At 49.2% G+C, this 20,316-nt stretch overlaps 1 protein-coding gene across 2 annotated transcripts; it reads left to right on the top strand.

The window, feature by feature from the left end:
- The first annotated feature begins 2,057 nt into the window (after positions 1–2,057).
- GARIN1A (golgi associated RAB2 interactor 1A) lies at positions 2,058–11,734 on the top strand. 2 transcript variants are annotated; one of them, XM_058655044.1, is made up of 5 exons: positions 2,058–2,082; positions 5,806–5,990; positions 7,009–7,258; positions 8,869–8,987; positions 11,465–11,734. In XM_058655044.1, the coding sequence occupies exons 1-5, from the start codon at positions 2,062–2,064 to the stop codon at positions 11,661–11,663; spliced, it is 774 nt and encodes a 257-aa protein (XP_058511027.1). In that variant the 5' UTR covers positions 2,058–2,061; the 3' UTR covers positions 11,664–11,734. The 2 variants fall into 2 exon arrangements, with proteins under 2 accessions (XP_058511027.1, XP_004592570.2); XM_004592513.3 differs by lacking the exon at positions 2,058–2,082 and adding an exon at positions 2,089–2,329.
- The last annotated feature ends 8,582 nt before the right edge of the window (positions 11,735–20,316 follow it).

Below are 20,316 nucleotides of genomic sequence, written 5' to 3'. Positions count from 1 at the left end.
GGTTGTGAGCCAATTATGTTTCCATTTGGGCTTTTATTGCTATAGACACAGGACATAGAGTTTTATTTAAAAAAAAAATATGATGGGGCCACATGTGGCCCAGTGGATTACCTCACCGCCTGAGATGCCAGTTACCACGGCACTCATTCCAGTGCTGACTGCTCTGCCTCCCGTCCAGCGCCTTGCTACTGTCCCTGGGAGGCAGCAGATGCTGTCCCAAGTCCTTGGGGCCCTGTCACCACATGGGAGACCCAGAAAAAGCTCCTGGCTTGCGTGAGCTCTTTTGCAGCTCCAGTGGATGGAAGGTCTTTCTGTCCTTATCTCTGTAAATCTGACTTTCCAATTAAAAAAAAAAAAAAAAGATGTTGGACTTAATGTGACTCATTTCCTTTTTACCTTAAAGAGGCTTTCATGTTTAAGTTTATAATTTTAAAATTTATTTAATTATCTGAGAGTGAGAATGAAACTTTTTAAACTAAGGATATATTTATTTGTTTGCTTTAAGATTTATTTCGTATTGCGGGCCCAGCGGCGTGGCGTAGCGGCTAAAGTCCTCGCCTTGAAAGCCCCGGGATCCCATATGGGCACTGGTTCTTATCCCGGCAGCCCCACTTCCCATCCAGCTCCCTGCTTGTGGCCTGGGAAAGCAGTCGAGGACAGCCCAATGCACTGGGACCCTGCACCCGCGTGGGAGACCGGAAGAGGTTCCTGGTTCCCGGCATCGGATTGGCGCGTACCGGCCCGTTGCGGCTCACTTGGGGAGTGAATCATCGGATGGAAGATCTTCCTCTCTGTCTCTCCTCCTCTCTGTATATCCAGCTTTCCAATAATAATAAAAATCTTAAAAAAAAAAAAAGATTTATTTCGTATTGGAAAGACAGATTTAGAGAGGGTCACAGAGAGAAAGATCTATATGTTGGTTCACTTCCCAAATGAGTCAATAAAAGCCAGGAGTTTATTCCGGGTCTCCCACATGGGTGCAGGGTCCCAACGCTTTAGGTTCAGTCCCCAAGTGGCCACAACAGCTGCAGCTGAGCTGAACCAAAGCCAAGGGCCAGAAGCATCTTCCAGTTTTCCCACGTGAGTGCAGGGTCCCAAGGCCTTGGGCCGTTCTCCACTGCTTTCCCAGGCCACAAGCAGGGAGTTGGATGGGAAGTGGAGTAGCCGGAACATAAATGGCACCCATATGGGATCCCACGTGTGCAAGATTGGGATTTAGCCATTAGGCTACTGCACCGGGCCCTCTTGATATGTCTTTTTCTGCTTTTTCTATTTTGATAGCACTCACCTCCTTCTCACACAGTATAAAATTACCTATTGTAGTCTTCTTTATATTATCTGATTCCTCTTTCTGAAATGTCATCTTTCTGTTTTGTTCACGGATATATGCTAAGTACCTGGGTTAGTTAGCACCTAGCCTATAGTAGGTGTGCAAGAAGCATCTGAATGAATGATTCTCAGATCAGTAGTGAAGAGACGTGTCTGTGACACAGTAGATGGTGTTACACAGTTGAAAGCCCTCTGGGGCGATACGAACATATGGGTTCTAAACTTCACATCGCACACCAGGAAAAATTCGGGACAAATTAAAGAGGTAAAAAGTTATGAAAGTAAAAAGGGGAAATTTTTTCAAAATATAATACAAAAAAAGCCCAGAAACCACACAGTTAACTACCAAAGCAAAGTCCACATGGCAGAAACCACTGCCAACAAATTCAAATGGTAGACTAGGGCAAAAAATAAAACTTCATACCACCAACAGGACTAATCTGCAATACAAATAATTCCTAATACATAGTAAGAGAAAGGCCAAAAAACAAAAGGAAAAGTTGGCAAGTTTAATTAACTACAAATTCCCAAAGGAAAAAATAAAAGCCAACGAACAAGTGGGAGTGGGGTGGGCTACCTGCTAACTGGTTTGTAGCAGGAGGAGGAGGGAAAAAGAGCTCTGTGCCTCCTCTTCTCCGTTGCAGTGGTCCCTGTCATATTCCTTGATGTCATTCCTGCCATTGTGAGCCGTCACTCCCTCCTAGCCCTGTTGGACAGCGGAAGTAAGGAGCCATGCGGAGTGGCACTGTGCAGGTTGGGGGAGCTGCGGTCACACCAACACCTGGGGTTGGGCTGGGTCTGTGTGGAGCCCCAGAGATGACCCCCAGCCCCTTCCTCCCAAGAACCAATGAGGAAAATTAAGGGCTTTTCACCTGTAGTTGGGGAACCAGGCCCTGGGGTGAAACTTGGGGTGGAAGATGGCGTACTTTGTCGGCTGATCCATTCTCCAGAATTCAACTTGTTCTCTGGCTCCGCAGTGTTCGAAAGCAACTTTATCCAGGTATCCTTAGGCAGCTCAGGACCAACTGCGTTTCCCTACACGAAACCTGTTCCTAGTGGTCGGCTGGAAGGTAACTGTAGCCTTTGAAAACCCTAGGGGAGGAGAAAGATGCTGCAATGGCTAGACAAAGTGGGAGCATCTTTCCCCAACTCCTGGTTTGTGCCAGCAGCATGAAAGAGCTCCCGTAGGCCACATGTTTTTTTAAATTGTTATTATTATTTTCCACAATTCAGTTTTGTAGGTATCAGGATTCCCCCTCCCTCTCTCTTTTTCCTCTCACCATTTTCCTCCAAATTATTACAGTAGTATGTATATAGTCCTTTAGTAACAGTTACAGCTTTAACATTCTGCTGTTTAAGCATATCATGGCATTGTAGGTATAGGCCATGGTAGAACATCCAGCATCATATTGTCAAGGTGTCATTGAGAATCTTCCTTGTATTCGGGATTAGTGCTGCCTACTGCAATGTCTTTTCACTGCCTGCTGTGCTAGTCTGCACTAGTGTCTCCTGTACGGGAAGATCTGTCTGCACTTGTTCACCTGTAGATCCATTTGTTTCGCAGTTTGCATGAAGGTTACTTTATATCAGATGGGACATACGCTGTTTATTCTTTTGAGACTGACTTATTTCACTGAGCAGAATGGTCTCCAGTTGGGATCATTTTGTTACAAATGATAGGATTTCGTTCTTTTTCTACTCAGCCATATGCAGAACCATTTGCATCTTGCAAATGCAGAAAGCTGAGCTCAGTCTGCAGGCGGCCCCAGGCACTGGTCCAGATAGGATGGATGCGGGAATAAAGCCTGCAGCTAGAAACTCTGTCCTGGGAACCTACCCTGAGATGTTCTACAAGACTCCATCACCCTCCAGAAGGTGGTACTATGACTAATGAGATGAAAATGACCCCTGCAGCTGGGGACGGGGGCAGTGCTGGGGACATTCAATGCCATCTCTGGATGTGAGTGAAGGAAGAAGGTTTTCCTGAGTTCAGGGTCATGTGTCACTGAGATAGAAGGGCAGAGGGGTAGGCAGATTCCAGGGAGAGGTCTGTGAGGTACCTGGGTAGACAGGAGGCTGGGAGGCACAGGAAGGATGTGGGACAAGAATCCACTTGGATGGAATGGAGGGACCATGAGTTGCAGGAGAGCGTGAAGTCGGGTCTTGAGCCTACTTTGGAGGGTCTTCACTGAGCAGCCTACCATTCCTACTGAGGTTCCACAGATTTGAGGGAGCTGTGTCCATGACTGGGGGCTTCACGGTCCCTGTGCTACCCCAGGGGCTGCCTCCTTAAGCCATCGGCTGGCCGGCTGAGAGCCGGATCGATCTGTACACACTTTTGGTAGAGTAGCAGCAGTTGTTAACATGGGCATTCTGGACTCGGAACTTGTATTCTAGCATAGTTAACAGTTGCAGTTAGCTGTGGTGTAGTGACTGCATTGTGATAGTTATGATATACAGTTTAGTTGCAGTTATAGTATAATTATAATTAGGATATAGTTACAGTTATGGTATAGTTTTGGTTATAGTTATGATATAGTTACAGTATATTTTAGTTATAATTACACTATAGTTTTAGTTATAGGTATGTTATTATTATACTTACGCTACAGTTATAGCCATAGTATAGTTATAATATAGTTATGGTATAATTATCATTGTTATAGGTAGTTACAGTTGTGTGTAATAGTTGTGATGTAGTTACCATTATGTCATAGTTACAGTACAGTTGTGGTTATGGTGTAGTTAAGCGGCTTGTTCTCGTCTCTCTTCTACATCATCAGCACTACAAGCAACATCACCTCTGAACGCTGCACACTCACTGCAGGTTTACCTTGCAGCTTCCTGGGGAGGAGATGCGACTTGAAGAAATAGGGGGGACAGTGCTCTCTTAGGCAACTAACAAAGTTTATTTCCAGCATTTCAGTTCTTATACATTTCATAAAACAATAGTTCAAATATAACTCAAAATTAATTCATGTCTGGGAACAGAGAGTACAAAGAAGCTAACAAGGCAACTTGGTCAACGCATTATTGAAGCAGGGAATAGATAAAGAGTGCTGCCCGTCCTTGGGTGACTAGACAGAGCATAGATGTCCTCCTATCTTCAAGGAGAGCACGAAAGCACATCCAAGGACTCACTGGGGGCAAGAGCGCGCTCGGGGTGAGAGGCCCTCTGCTTCTCTTCCCTGGAGCCTCTTCTCAGCAGGATTCCACAGGCCTCCACTGTCCCAGCTATCCTGCTGGATGTATTCCAACACTCACCCTTGGTGTGTACAGCCTCCTTGGCTTGCAAGGATAGCAATTTCATTCTAAAACATGGGCTTCAAGACATGTCACTTTTTTCCAGAATCAAAACCCATTTTTCTTGAAGCACTATCTGATCAGGTTGGTGGGAAAACACCTTTTGGTCATTAGTGGGCTTCGTCCTTGTCCCCAACACCACAGGACACTGTGCATGGGTCCTGATATGGTCTTGCAAAGTCTACACTGCTGGTCTCGGGAACCTGGAGGCTCCCCCGTGTGTTCCTCCCCATGGCCCCTGTGGCTGCCTGCCGGCAACAGTTCTGCTTCTCCATCAGCCCTAGAAATCAAGGCAGGGTTGTCTTAGCTGAAACACCATGCCCAGAGCCAGGTGTCCTGCCCCCTGCCTTGCCACAGACTCAGGGTGCTTGAATGGAACAGCTTCTCCTGTACTCTAGACCCAGCAGCCAGCTGGACACCCCCCCTCCTTCTTGGGGAAGCCCCAGATCTCCTGCAAGCAGGAGCTGTGTGAGTCTGCCCCCCTTTGTCAGTCCCTCTCTACCTTCATCCCCTTCTGGGGCTTCAGCAGCACCTGCTTTCCAGCTCATTAGAAGCCAACACTGACTTCTCGGACTCCAAGTGAGTAAACATTTCAAGGCTGCACCAATTTTTCTTTCTGGTGTATCTTTTTAGAGTTAGGTACTGCAGACAACACAAAAAAAGTGTCACATAAGGTTCCTCTTATAGTGAGCTAGAAGTCTATCAGGCGAGGCTACCAAAAGGTGCAGAGAATGAATCAGGGCTCGGCCCCAGGTGCGACACACTTGCCAAAACAAAGACTCCCTCCTCCAGAATCTGTGACCTGTTCCCCTTTGATTTCTATTCTTTCTTCTTTAAAAAATTTTATTTATTTACTTTTTATGTATTTGAAAGACATTGAGACAGAGATCTTCCATCCAGTTGTTCACTCCCTAAATGTTATAATAGTCAGGGCTGAGCCAGGAGTCAGGAAATTCATTGGGTCCTCCACATGGGTGATGGGGGCCCAAGTCCGTGAGCTGTCCATCATCTGCTGTCTGCCACAGCGCACCTTAGCAGGAAGGTGGAATTGAAAACTGAACTGGGACACGAATCCGGGCACTACAAGATGGGTCAAGGGGTTTATCTGAGTTTGTCTAAATGTCTGCCTCTGTTCTCCATTGTGAGCTGTGTACCCCGGGGGCTGCCTTCCAGGTCACCAAGTCTGGCAACAGGATGGATATCTATGAAAGACCTGCCACCGTGATCCTCGGGGTGACCTCTTCAGTGCCTTCCTTGCCACTCCCTAATGTCCTCCTGATGGCCAATGTCACCTGGCCACACGGTCAACTTTCCACCTGTAACAAGCCTGGTGTTGCCCCAGTCATCACCCTCAACAGGTAAAGAAAGGTTTGAGGGAGGGACCGGTAGGGCTGGGGAGTGGACTGGTACAGGCATTGTTTGCCAGCTGGATTTTAGACCAACAGAAAGGGCACTATTCTTCAGCGTATAAATGATGTAGAGTTAATTAATCCACTGCTTTAACATATTTATTTGGCATCTTGATGTCTTGGTGCTGGGGATAAAATAATACACAGTCCTTGTCCTGAGCTTTATTTGGAGACTCTTGGCTTCCTTTTGTTGACTACTGTTAGTACCAAGTGGAGTTCCGCAAAGATGAGATAGGCTGTAAAAAGTAATTAGGACTGTGAAGAGGCAAGAGGGAGAACATGGTGTTGGAAGCAGAGGAAACGTCAGTCCTCCCTGCCCTTTCAACACAGCGGGTCAGCATACAGGGGGAGGGGAGTGGGCGCAGCAACCCTTGGCTGCAGGGTCTACGTGTGGTTAGTGAGCTTTGTCTTTCCTTTCCCAAAGGACTATTGTGAGAATTAAACAGAACAGTACACATCAGTATCAGCTGTGGTTTGTTTTTTTTTTTCCTTTGAAAGGCAGAGAGACAAGGAGACAAACAAGAGATGAGAGAGAAAGAGAGAGAACTCGTTTATTTCCCAAATGCCTGCAATGGCTGAGGTTGGGACAAGGGCTGATGCTGGGAGCCAGGAGCTTAATCCAGGCCCCCCACATGGGTGGCAGGACTCTAATGAACTCAGTCATCCATTCTGCCTCCCACAATCTGTGTTAGCAGGAAGCTTGAGTCAGGAGCCAGAGCTGGGGTGGAACCCAGGTACTTTCAAGTGGGACCAAGGCATCTTAATCAAAGTCTTAGTTGTTAAGGCCAAACCCTATCCCCGCTGCTGCTAACGATGTGAGCAGATCCATGAATAGTCCTGGAAACCAGAGAGCTTCAGCTTTAGTGCCCAGGCCTGCTCTCCGCACACGTGCACCAGGTCGGGGGGCCGGTGAAGCCAAGCCCATCTCAGGGTGTACACTATCAAGTCCACCTCCTCATGACCTCAGGATCCTCCCCCTGAAGTATGTGGAGTTACGCATCTGTGACCGGCTCCAACGCATCCTGAGGGTCAGGACGGTGACCGAGAAAATCTACTACCTGAGGCTCCACCAAAAACACCCAGAGGCCGTGTTCCAGTTCTGGATGCGCTTGGTGAAAATCCTACAGAACGGCCTGTCGATCACCACCAAAGACCCGAGAATCCAGTTCACGCACTGCCTCGTGCCCAAGAGGCCCAGCAGCTCCCCGGACACAACAGTAAGTGGGACCCAGCTGCTGCAGGCTCCGGAGGGAGGTGGACGCATGGGGTGGGCAGACACACATGAGCACACACGTTTTGCACCTGGCAGTCAACCTACTTACACATTTTCGCTGTCAATATTTCCTAAGCAATTCAGTGTAAAAGCTATGTGTGTAGCATTTATGTTGTGTGAAGACTGGTACATCATCTGGAGACGATACAAAGCAGACAGGAGGGTGTGGCTGGGTGTGGCATGAACCCAGCACCCATCACAGGAGGGGTTGGTGCATCTACAGATTTTGGCCTGGAATCAAGTCCCCAGTTTTGTTTGTTTGTTTGCTTGTTTGTTTGTTTTGAGGGGTTTCTGGGGCGCTCCTGATGGTTATTACGAGAGGGGGTGGGGACCCAAAGTTGGAAGCAGGCAAGGACCAGAGAAAGCTCCTCTCCCTAGTCCTGAAGGAAGTTTACTGTTCTTTTGTTTCTGCGGACCGCTCAGGGATCCTGGTTGTTGTTCCGATGACCTTGGAACCTGCAAGGCAGGATTTGGGCTTCTTCCATCCCATGTGTTAGATCCAAATGGGGGTGGTTGACCTCAGAGTTCTTGGTCTCCGAAGGCACTCCATTTCCCCGTGGTCTCCTTGGCAGTAGGGATATAGTCCTCGGTGCTCCTTGGTGAGGTACTGGGAGTCTTCAGGATTGGGATAAAACAAAACTAGAATAGATAGACAGAGAACAACAAGGAAAGCTTAGAACCAGACAGGAAACGGTCAGCGGGGATGCACTTATACCTCACTGGGTGGGACACAAAGATTAGTTACTCCTAACTGGGGTATGGAAGATTTCTTTGCACACCCCTCCTAAACATGCTCACCTAAACTGTTGACATATATCCTGTTAAACAGCCAGGTTCAGCGAAATCATGCTTCAATGCTATAAACTGCTAAAGACTAAAATTAAAATAGGCATGAGACAGCTGAATAGCAATCTAAGCAATTTTAAGGTGTATAGAATACGGTTGAATGTAAACCAAAATTGAAATGTCTATGAAGAAGTCACAGGTTGTGGTTGAGAACCTGCATTTTCCTATTAACATATTGGTTAATCAATACCATGTCAACTAATGCCATAATGTTGTAAATGGTTGGAAATATTATGTTGGGACTTTTAATTGATTGGAATGATACTCTGCTGGCTCTACCTTCAGACCAGAGATGGTCTCACCAAGAAACCATTGAACTTAACAGGACAATAAGATGCTGGACTTTATGCTTGGTAAATACCTCCAATGAAAGAATGTCAACTGAATTTGAACTATGGAAATGCAACAAGGTGGAGCAATCCACCGTGGGGGGAGGGTGTGGGGAGGGGTGGGGGGAATCCCAGTGCATAAAAAAATGTATCACATAATGCAATGTAATTAGTTTTAACAAAAAGGAAATGCAATAAAAATATATGTTTAAAAAAAAAGGAATCAAGTCCCCAAAGACAGAGAAAGGGGGACCATGTGTAATAGTAGAAGCTTCTGTTTGCACTTTGGATTTTTAAATCTTGTCAACGTCGTTTTGATCATCTCACACCGTGGAGTGCACCAGCTGCCTGGGCCATCTGACTACATCTCTCCCCACAGCCTGAGAGCAGCTTCCCATCGTCCTCCCAGCCCAGTGAGACGCTCATGCTGTTGGCGGCCGAGCAGACCAGTGGTAGTTTCTCGGAACTTTCTGGAAGACAACAGTTCACAGCAGACAGGTTTGGTCCTTGGCGTGGGCAACTCCAGCATGCTTTCCCCTGGCAGGGTCCTGGTGTCTGTGACACTGTCTGTCCGCCTGCCTCAGTGTCCTTTTTATCCTCCGTCCCTCCACTTTATCATGAACCTACCCTTTGAGCTGAAGGTTCATTCCCTGAGCAAACCCCAGAGTTTTCTTATGGAGGGGACCCATCATCAGAAAGCGGGGTAAGTAAACCAGTTGACAAACCATGCTCCTACAGGTGCCAACTGTCGGTCTCTGACCCTTACACACTGGGGTCCCTAGTGGAGTCTTCCTTGGATCACCCATGTCCTCTGTAGAATGGGCATAATAAGAATCCAGAAAGGCTGACCAACACACTGTGCAGGCAGGACGCGGGAAGCAGCACTAAAACGCAACTCAGTGTTGCTATTTCTTGAAAATGGCTCGTGGGCCGGGTAGTGTAGGGGTGGGATCCAGGGTGGGCAGCATAGGGGTGGGGGATCTGGGGTGGGCAGCGTAGGGGAGGAATATTCTCCTGGCCCCTAGCTCAAAGCTATTTCTCGAGGCAGACTCCATAGCCAGTGGGCTCTCTTCTGGGAAATAAATGGGCCTCCAGTCCCCTTAAATTGCAAAAGGTCCCAGTTTCTATCTCCAGCTGTCATCCACTGTCTGCATCCTGGTGCTTAAGGCTCACTTTTCCTCTTTGGAGCTTGCCTCTTTGAAGTCCCCTTCCTGTCCCCTGTGAAATCTCCCTTTCATCAGTCGCCCCCACCCACCCACCCAGGGCCCCTCACTACCCAGTGGCCAGCTCTCAGAATCCTCCAGCCCCCTTTGGGGTAAGCCTAGGAAAGGTGTTACAGAGGCTCCAGGCTGGCAGTATCCCCTCCTCTCAGTGCAGTCCAGTTCCGCTCAGGCACTTTCCTGGGCAGTGAAAAAACCCACTGCCATCCCTTCTCTCTGCCCTCTGAGTTCCCGGATGAGATTTGTGCCAGCTCTGCAAGACCACCCAGCTCCTAAACATACAGCTGAAGCCCCAGGCCCCCTCCTCAGGAAGGCTTCTCCATGGCAACCGCCCAAGCTCTTGGTCCCCAAGGCCATCAAGTATCTCTGGCCATGGCCAGGACCTTCACTTTTCTGGAGCCCTAGAATGCATCGAAAAGGCCATGTATCATCTTTTACCCAGCGTTTCCAAGAGTTTTGTAGCGAAGACTTCTTTCTCCAACCATAGTGAAGGTCTTTCACTAAAACAACTGCAATTATTTCCACTTAAAAAAGAACCCAACCTACTGCATTGCTCCTGGGTGAGCACTCTCCACTCTCCGGTGCTCCCTAGAATTTCTGTTTTCTTCTTTTAAAATGAACGCATGTATTACCTCTACTTGGAATTTTAAAAAGAATTTTGACTGCAAATGTGTTTTTCTCAACACTACGTGGTTATGAATTTTTTTCAGTTTGATTACTTTACAGAACTGGATTTTTTTTTTAAGATTTATTTTATTGGGAAGGCAGTTTTTTTTTTTTTTTTTAAGATTTTATTGTTATTGGAAAGCCGGATATACAGAGAGGAGGAGAGACAGAGAGGAAGATCTTCCATCCGATGATTCACTCCCCAAGTGAGCTGCAACGGGCCGGTACGTGCCGATCCGATGCCGAGAACCTGGAACCTCTTCCGGGTCTCCCACACGGGTGCAGGGTCCCAAAGCTTTGGGCCGTCCTTGACTGCTTTCCCAGGCCACAAGTAGGGAGCTGGATGGGAAGTGGAGCTGCCGGGATTAGAACCGGCACCCATATGGGATCCCGGGGCGCGTTCAAGGCGAGGACTTCAGCCGCTAGGCCACGCCGCGGGGCCCAGGAAGGCAGTTTTACAAAGAGAAGGAGAGCCCAAGATCTTCCATCTGCTACTGGTTTGCTACCCAAATGTTCACAACCACTGGGGCCGAGCTGATCTGAAGCCAGGAGCTCCTTCCAGGTCTCTCACGTGGGTGCAGGGTCCCAGGGCTTTGGGACGTAAGCAGGGAGCTGGATGGGAAGCAGAGCTGCTGGGATTAGAAACAGCGTCCATATGCTGGTGCTTGCAAATGAAGGATTAGACGGTTGAGCCATCGCACTGGCCCTATTTTAGAGAACTGTTTCAAGTTTCCTTTGGATCTAGGCTTAGGGGCCCCCGTGGGATATCATAGCTATGAGGTGGTACTCAGTTGGCCGGAGTTTAACTTTGTGTCATAACACATCAGGGTCTCGGGGTCAGCAGGACAGACCTTGGGTCTAGCCTCCCTCCCCTCGGCCATCTCTGCTCCTGTCGCACGCAGACAACACCACGCCCTCAACGCATGCACGTGTCACTGCCCTTCCTTTCCACTCTCCACCTGCAGACCAAAGTCCCATGCCAGAAAAGACATGACTAGAGAACAATTTTTCAAATAATAACCTTTTAAGAGCCCTTTCTTTTTTTCTTCTGTCACTCTCCACAACCCCGAAATCCCCGTGCTCCTGCAGGAACATCGAAACTGTCCTCGAAATAGACAACTCCACCAGCTGCGACTCCACGCCCTCTCTGGTGGCATCCCAAGTCGACCTGCAGGTGCCCATGAGGGCCGCCCTGAGCCACAGCCTCTGGGAACAAGAGGACACAGATGAGCACTGCCAGCAGGTTCCAGTAGCCAGTTCGCTGGGACAGAACTTTCTGGGACCCTGACCCTTCACCCCACTGCAGGGTGATCTCTGGCTCTGTGTCCTTACCACACCTCCCCGCGAGGCTCACTGTGAGCCAAAGTCCATGGGAGAGGCTTCATGGCATTTCTCACAAGGTGCTTCTGCACGTCCACCAATAAACCAATAAACCTCCAAGTGAGGCCCTACTTGCTGCGGGCTGTGCTGGAGGCAGGCTGGAGGCTGGGAGCACAGAGGGGACAACTTACAAGGCAAATGAGTTCACTTTCCAGGCAAGGAAGTGGGAAGCAGCTGCACAGCAGCCAGGCAGAGCCAAAAGAGCCAGTCCCGAGAGAAGTGCCTCTGGGGAGAAACCTAGCCTCCTTTGTAAAAATTATTATTATCATTATTATTATTGTTGTTATTGAGGCAGAGTTACAGAGAGAGGAGAGACAGAGAGATAGTCTCCATCTGCTGTTCCGCTGGTTCATTCCCAAAAGGGACACAATGGCTGGAGCTGGGCCAGTCCAAACCCCAGAAGCCAGGAATTTCTTCCGGGTCTCCCACATGGGTGCAGGGGCTCAAGGACTTGAGCCATCCTCCACTATTTTCCCATGCCCTAAGCATGGAGCTGGATCGGAAGTCCTAGCCTTGAACGTGCCCCGGGATCCCATATGGGCGCCGGTTCTAATCCCGGCAGCTCCACTTCCCATCCAGCTCCCTGCTTGTGGCCTGGGAAAGCAGTCGAGAGCCCAAAGCCTTGGAACCCTGCACCCGTGTAGAAGACCTGGGAGAAGCTCCTGGCTCCTGGCTTCAGATTGGTGCAGCACCAGCTGTTGCAGTCACTTGGGGAGTGAATCATTGGACAGAAGATCTTCCTCTTTGTCTCTTCCTCTCAGTATATCTGACTTTGCAACAAAAATAAATAAATCTTTAAAATTTTTTTCAATTTGGCTGTGAGTTCACTCACTGTCTTTTCTCTTTGTTTCTGCACCTCTTTACCCATATTTGGTGCCCCACTTTCTGTGCCACTTTCCTAACAGTACCCATCCTAAGTGATGGAGTTTCCAGTAGTGTGCCTACAGGCATCTGGGATTGCAGCTTCTCTCACCCCTTCATAGTTCCTTGTGTCTGTGTCGGTTTCCTTGATGAGAACAGAATGTTTCAGATCAGTTAGAGTTCTTCAGTTGCCAGTAAGGGAAGTTAACTCTTACTGAAACCAAAAGAGGAATTATCTGGAAGAATGTGAGTTGATTTATGGAATCAAAAGTGCTTAAAGAGCCAGCTTAATAAGCGCTTAAATGCATGGATACAGCGTGGTACTGGGGACTCGGGAAGGGTAGTTAATTGGTCATCTCATCTAACAAGCTGCAGTTAGATTCCAGTGGAAACAGAGGGGGTGCTAGGAAAAGAACAGAGGCGAGGATGTCGTGCGACTGATAGTCACAAGGGGGCGCTGCAGGATGGCCTGTGCTCAGTTGGAGGGGCCTCGGTCCTGGAGCAGGTCCACGCTTCCTTGCTCCCGTGCAGTCCTGCAAAGCCTCGCTGCCCTCCATCCCAAGCAGTTCTGTACCTGGTTACTAAGCCAGTGAAGCACCGTACAACCGCCTTGTGACTAACTGCTCTTGGGGACAGGCTGGGCCAGTGTTTGTTGTGCGCCCAGGCTGGTATCAGCAGCTTTTGTCTGGGCCCAGTGTGTTGCTGGGGGCAGAACAAGGTGCCACCGCGCTGGGGCTCCCGCTGTTGCCTGAGCTTGACATTCCTTGGCTACTGGGAGCACCTGTGGGATTTCAGTGCTCACAACTGCTTGCCTCCTGGGTTGTGGTTACTCTCTGCCGTCCTCTCTCAGACTTTGACTCTTGTCTGACTCGCAGTAAAACCCACATACACCCTTAAAAAAAAAAAAGATTTATTTTATTAGAAAGGCAAATCTACAGAGAGGAGATACAGAAAGATCTTCCATCAGCTGGTTCACTCCCCAAGTGGCTGCAACAGCCAGAGCTGAACCAGTTGTATTTTTCTATATCTTGTCCATTGTTAAAAATAGTCTCTGGGCTGGCACAATGGCTCAATTAGCTAATCCTCAGCCTGCAAGTGCCAGCATCCCATATGGGCATTTGTTCGTGTCCTGGTTGCTCCACTTCCCACCCTGCTCCCTGCTTAAGGCCTGGGAAAGCAGTCAAGGATGGCCCAGAGTGTTGGGACCCTTAACCCATGTGGGAGACCTGGAGGAAGCCCCCAGATCCTGGATTCAGATTGGCTCAGCTCCAGCCGTCGTGGCCACTTGGGGAGTGATCATCAGATGGAAGATCTTCCTCTGTGTCTCTCCTCCTCTCTGTATATCTGACTTCGCAATAAAACTAAAAAAATAAAATAAAATAAAAAGCTATTTCCTTCCTTGATGTCACATGAAGCTGGTTTTAGCCTCTAATGGGAGGAAAAGCCCCTCTCATGCTGGACCTCTGGTCGACTCTCCCTGTCCTGGCTCCAGTAGCCACTCTTTCCCTGCTAGGGGAAGGACTCCCATCCTGAATTGAGGTCCTGAGCAAGGATGTCACTCCTGTCAGCTTCAAAAGCCCCCGGCATCTTTTCCTGCCTGCTGTGGTTGGCCCATCGTTTCTGTGCACCTGACCACAAGGTCTTGTTGATACAGTGCTGTCCCTGATAAAACAAATGCCATGTGGGGCTCCAAAAGCCAACCATGTGTGTCTTCCTCACTTGCATTCCCGTCTTGGGGGACAGCCCATGAACTGGTTGTTAGAGAATCTGTCTGTGCCACGGTCAGTTCTGGCTGTCCCACAGACATAGCTGGACAGGCTTACACTGAGCTGATTTCCCTGAGCCTGGCTGGTTCTTAGATGACAAAAACATGTGCAAGGAATCAGGGAAAGTTCACGGCCAGAAGACATGCTGTCTAAAGAGAAAAGAAGCAAAACGTTGTCATGTAGAGCCCATTCACAAAAACAACGACAAAAGGCATCTTAAGCTTCCGAGATGAAATTCAGAGGAAAGAAAACATTCCTACAGATTGATACAGATGGGGCCACTTAAAATGTGGGGTGGAAATGAAGTTAGAGAAAGCCTGGCAGGGCCTGAGGAAAATGCAAACAACTGGTCAACCACCACTTTCTCGCATAGAGGAGATAGCAGCTGGTTGGTTGGGGGAGAGTGCAGCAGAACTAGGAACGCTACTAGACAGATGCACAGTCCAGACCTGCGCCCAGGACTCCCAGTGTCCTTGCAGACCCACAGGCTGTGAATTAAGGAGAAATGAAACACAGCAGCTCATCTGGAGCCTTGTGAGACCCCTGTTTCAAAGGAGGGAAGCAGGCCCGAAGGGCGGCGAAGCTCCTCGGGTTACCAGTGCTGGTGGAGGTGGTGGGGAGAGGTTCTTGTCCTCTTGGAAGAAAGAATTCAGAGGGGACCCAGGGAGGAGTAGGACAGGAGACAGCAAGGTCCAGGGACCTGACGTGGGGAAGAGTGTTCCACTACTTAAGTGGCTGTGATAATCATCAGCTTCATTGCTCCCAGGGCCGAGAGAACCTTTCCCAGGCCTATGGTTGACCAAGTCCACCCTAGTGCCTCCACAGGCCCAGGGAAGTGTTGCAAAGCTTGACCAGGAGCGTGGTCCAACCTATTCTGTTTTGCATCCTCTGATGAGGCAGTTGACATCCCTGCTGGCCTAGATGAGCTGGCTGTCATGTTCCTGGTGTGCACTTGGGCATGCTGTCCACTGCACAGGTGTCAGTAACTGAGGAGACCCGGCCACAATATATTCACTCCAATGTCAAACCTCATAGCTTGTGATTTTCCTTGTGGCTCAAGTTTAAGTCCAGCAGTCTAGTTGGGAAGTTCCTAAGAAACCTCACCTGGGGGTGACCTCAGGCAATTTTGTGGGCACTAGCTAGTACAGGGTCAGATTTGGTTTGTCACCTTCAGAAGCCAATGCACATAGCAGTGACTGCAGCCACCTGGTCAGTTCTATCCTCAGTTGTATCCCTCATGTGAACTGATGGGTGCCATAGCCTAACCCAGCCCAGCCTTCATGCACACCAATGAGGTGCTACAGCCTAGTTGGGGTGACCCCCAATAAGTCCCACCAGGCCTGACCCTTGCCAACATCTGTAGCAGCCTAGCACCCATCCCATATCCCATCTAGCTCTTGTGCACACCCATGAGTGCTGTGCCTTAGCAGCCTGGCCTGTGCCCAGACCTGGCCCATACATATGCCAATGGATACTGCCACCTAGTCCAGTTTGGCCACTCCTGGCTCTGGCTCTTAGGCTTACCAATGGAAATTGCAGCCTAATAGGGGCATCCCCAAAGTTCCCCTACCCTGGATCTTGCACATGCTGGCAGGTGCTTTGACCAGCCTAAGATGGCCCGCCCCCAGTCTTGGCACTTGCCAGTGATGCTACAACCTGGCCTGGCCCACCCCCAGTCCCAGGTCCCCATGGCATGTGCTGCAGCCTGACCTAGATTAGCCTGCCTCCAGCCCTGGCTGTCTTGTGAATCAGTAGATGCTATAGCCCAGGCCAGCATAATCCACATCCAGTTCTGGCTCTCGTTCATGCCAGCAGATGCTGTAGCCTGGCCTTACCTGAGCTGACCCCAGACATGGCCTGCACAGATTCCAGTAAGTGATACAGACTTATCATGGCCTGGCCTGCCCCCCAGCCCCAACTTTAGTGCTCCTCAAAAGAAGCTGGAGCCTACACACAGAGGAGTACCTCAGGTTCTCCTACTAGACCTGCTGCCAGCTCCAAATCTCACATGTGCCAGCGGGTGCCATGGCCCTACTTGTCATGATCTGTACCCAGTCCTAGTCTTTGTATGTGCCAGTCGGACTGCAGCCTGGCCTGCCCCAGCTCTGGCTGTCATGTGATTCAGTGGGGCTGAAGCCTGGTCCAGTCTGGCCTGCCGCAGCCCTGGCTGTCATGTGATTCAGTAGGGCTGAAGCCTGGTCCAGCCTGGTCTGCCCCAGCTCTGGCTGTCATGTGAGTCAGTGGGGCTGAAGCCTGGTCCAGCCTGGCCTGCCCCAGCCCTGGCTCCTATGAATGTTGATGAGTTCCATTATCATCTCCAGCTCTTGCACAAACTAATAGTACTGCAATCCCACAGGAGTGAGCCCACAAATCCTACTGAATCTATCCCAGATACAATTCATGTTTTGGTGGGTGCTGTGGACTAGCCTGGCATGGCCCACCCCCTGCTCTAACACTCACAGGCAGTACTGCAGCCTAGTCCTGCGAGACATGTCCCCCAGCCCCAGTTTTTGTATGTACCAGCAGGAAATGCTACTTAGCCCAGCCGAGGTCTCCCATGTGGGCCTGACCCAGTCATGCCTTCAAAGGTGCTATCTGAGATGTTGGCATCCTATATGGGCATTGGTTCAAGTCCCAGCTGCTCCACTTCCCATCCAGCTCCCTGCTAATGTGCCTGGGAAAGCAGGAGATGGCCTAAAATGCTTGGGCCCTTGCCACCCATGTGGGAAAGCTTAAAGGAGCTCATGGTGCCTGCCTTGGGCCTAGCTCAGGCCTGGCTGTTGTAGCCATTGAGGAGAGAACCAGTGAATGGAAGACATCTGTTTCTGTGTCCTTCGCTTTCTCTATGTAACTCTGGCTTTGAAATAGACAAATACATTGTAAGAGGAAAAAAAGAAGGAAGGAAGGGAGGGAGGGAAAGAAGAAAGAAAAAATGCTGACTTCTGGGAAATCCCCCAAGTGTTTAGAAATCAGGCAGCATATTTCTTAAACAACTCATAGGTCAAGGAGGACTCGGGAGAGATCTTAGAATATTTTGAGCAGATCTGAAGGAAAATGAAAACACAGCTGGCAGAATGAGTGGGTTGCTGCCAGTGCAGTGCCCAGCAGGAAACTAACCAGTTCAGATGCTGGGGGAGGCTGGAGAACAATCTGGCCCCAGAGGAGAGCTGCACAAAGCATCGCCTTCGTGCATGTGTCAGGACCTGTAGAAGTGCGTTCCACCAAAGGTGAACTGCGAGGATTCTGAAGAACAGCAGAATGTCAGGAACTGCCATGGAATGTGGCCAATCAGGAGCCGACTTGACCGTCTGCAGAGCGGCGTGAGCCGGGGTGCTGGAAGAGCAAGCAGCTGATTCAAGCAGCCAGGGGAAACCGTTGGCTAAGACCAACAGGAGTGCCTGGAAACCGCACGTTCATCGGTGAATTGTTTCTCACGGGGCACGAGTTAGCAGTTCTGCCAGTACATCACATTATGTATGAGGGCTGAACGAAGAAGGAAATGTGTTGTAAAAAATGAGAGCCGGATTTCTCACTGTCAGAGAATGAAGTTAAAAATAAATCGCCTGGGGCAGGAGCTTGGCACAGCAGTTGGGATGCTATTGGCACGCCCAAATTTCATACTGCAGTGCCCTATTTCCACCCCAGCCACTCCGCATGCCACACAGCTTCCTGCTGATGCGCAGATAATGGCTCAATACATATGCCCCGCTGTCATATGAGAAAATATCTGTCCATTACCCATACATTTTAAAAAATATTTACCTATTTATTTATAAGAATCATGTATTTTTATTGCAAAGTCAGATATACTGAGAGGAGGAGAGACAGAGAGGAAGATCTTCCGTCCGATGTTTCACTCCCCAAGTGAGCGCAACGGCCGATGCTGTGCCGATCCGAAGCCGGGAACCTGGAACCTCTTCCGGGTCTCCCACGCAGGTGCAGGGTCCCAAGGCATTGGGCCGTCCTCGACTGCTTTCCCAGGCCGCAAGCAGGGAGCTGGATGGGAAGTGGAGCTGCCGGGATTAGAACCGGCACCCACATGGGATCTTGGCACTTTCAAAGAGAGGACCTCAGCTGCTAGGCCACTGTGCTGGAGCCCAGGCTTGTTTTTCGTCAGTCAGCAGGATTTTCTTAGAAGATACCGCAGGATGACGTCAGGTCGCCTAGGTTCACCACCTCAGCTGTAATTGGCAACGCCTGCCTGAGTCAACCACTGCTCTCGGGGTGCCAAATGGTAACCGGCCATTTCCAGAACCCCCCGGGTTGCTTCATGTCATGCTGGCTTTGGTCCTTGAACCCTGCAAGCACCAGCGTCACAGCTGCTTTCTGCATTCCTTAGATGGGTGCCTAGCCTTTTTGGAGCGCTTGCTTTTCCATCTTATCATGTACTTATCCTGCCCTAAACTTGGGACCAGCTGTTTCTCTGTGAACTCCTCACTCCTGTTAGTGGAAGATGTAGTGTGCTGTTTGCTACAGTGAAGTCACCACTTTTAGTCTCTCAGAATGGACCAAGTTAGAAAACCAAAATTCACCCTCCATCTCTCCCAGCATCTATTTTTGCAGTCATGAGCCTATAACTATGTATATTCCAATTCATACATGAAAGTACCACAAAGAGTTCATGGAAAAATGGAATTGAAGAGCCAGAAAATAAATTTAGAGGCTGACCCTGCGACATACAGGGTGATTCTTCATCTGTAGTTCAGCATCCCGTACAGGCTCTGGCTTGTGTCCTGGCTCTCCACCTCTGATCTAACTCCCTGCCTCTGGCCTGGGAAAGCAGTCGAGGATGGTCCAAAACCTTGGGACCCTGCACCCGTGTGGGAGACCTGGAGGAAGCTTCTGGCTCCTGGCTTCTGTCAGCAGTTACAGCAGTTAAAGTCATTTGGGAGCAGATGGAAGATTCTCTCTCTCTCTCTCTGTCTCTCTCCCTTCTCTTTATAATTCTGCCTTTCAAATAAAAACAAATACTTACAAAAAAAGAAAGATAAATTTATTTTGGTACAAAAATTTTGAACTCCAGGGCTGGCATTGTGATGCCAGTTGCAATGCTGGCATTTTGTATTAGAGCAATGGTTCAAGTACTGGCTGCTGGTCTTCTGGTCTGATTGCTTCCTGATTCACCTGGGAAGATAGCAGAAGATGGTCCAGGGCTTAGTCCCTGCCACCGTTGCGAGAGCTGGATGGACTTCCCAGCCCCTGCCTTCCGTCTGGTCCAACTCAAGCTCTTACAGGCAACTGAGGAGTGAATGAGCAGGTGGAGGAGCTCTCCCCGCCTCTCCCTTTCCTTCATCTGTCACCCTAATAAACCTTTTAAACATTTGAAATCTATGCATAGTTTTTTCATACTATGTGTTTTTCACAACCTTCTTGAAAGACTTCTTACACATATTTTAAAACTGAGTTTTTAATTCTCTCCATTTTCAGTCTACCTCCTAGGAGTTCTTGCAAGCCTTTGCCAATTTTCCATGTCAGCTATACTTTGTCCAGCAGTGAGAAACCCGGCTGCCATTACCTGCCCGATCTGGATTGCTCATTGGGTTCAACAACACGGGCTGGGTGTCCTGCTGCCCCTCCTGATCCTTGGCAAGCAACTGGCACCTGCTGGCATTCACTCCTTCTTTCCCCTGCACTCCTAGGCACTGGCAGGCACCCCCTTGGCTTCTTACCCCAACAGCTACCCAGCAGGCCTACTGCCAGTCCCTGTACTCTGGGAAGATACAAAGGATGGCTGCATGTTGCACTGTTCACATCCACTTCTCTGTAGAGACAGAGTGAACACAATTCCACTGTGACCAGTCTGTGGTCTTTGTCCTTTGTTAGAGAACATGAGCTCTGCTCTTGCCTGAAAAAGACAAATAAGTTTAAGTTACTTCATTTTTAAAAATATTTATTTATTTTTTTATGGAAAGCCAGATTTACAGATAGAAGGAA

This window comes from Ochotona princeps, chromosome 25, assembly GCF_030435755.1.
Source record: "Ochotona princeps isolate mOchPri1 chromosome 25, mOchPri1.hap1, whole genome shotgun sequence".
Lineage (NCBI taxonomy): Eukaryota > Metazoa > Chordata > Mammalia > Lagomorpha > Ochotonidae > Ochotona > Ochotona princeps.
This window is presented reverse-complemented; position numbering and strand designations above follow the sequence as displayed.

Coding starts and splice junctions, on each gene's coding strand:
- GARIN1A (XM_004592513.3), top strand. CDS start 2,177: ATGAGGAAAATTAAGGGCTTTTCACCTGTAGTTGGGGAACCAGGCCCT. Junction 5,991..7,008: donor CCAGTCATCACCCTCAACAG/GTAAAGAAAGGT, acceptor TCATGACCTCAG/GATCCTCCCCCTGAAGTATG. Junction 8,988..11,464: donor CAACAGTTCACAGCAGACAG/GTTTGGTCCTTG, acceptor GTGCTCCTGCAG/GAACATCGAAACTGTCCTCG.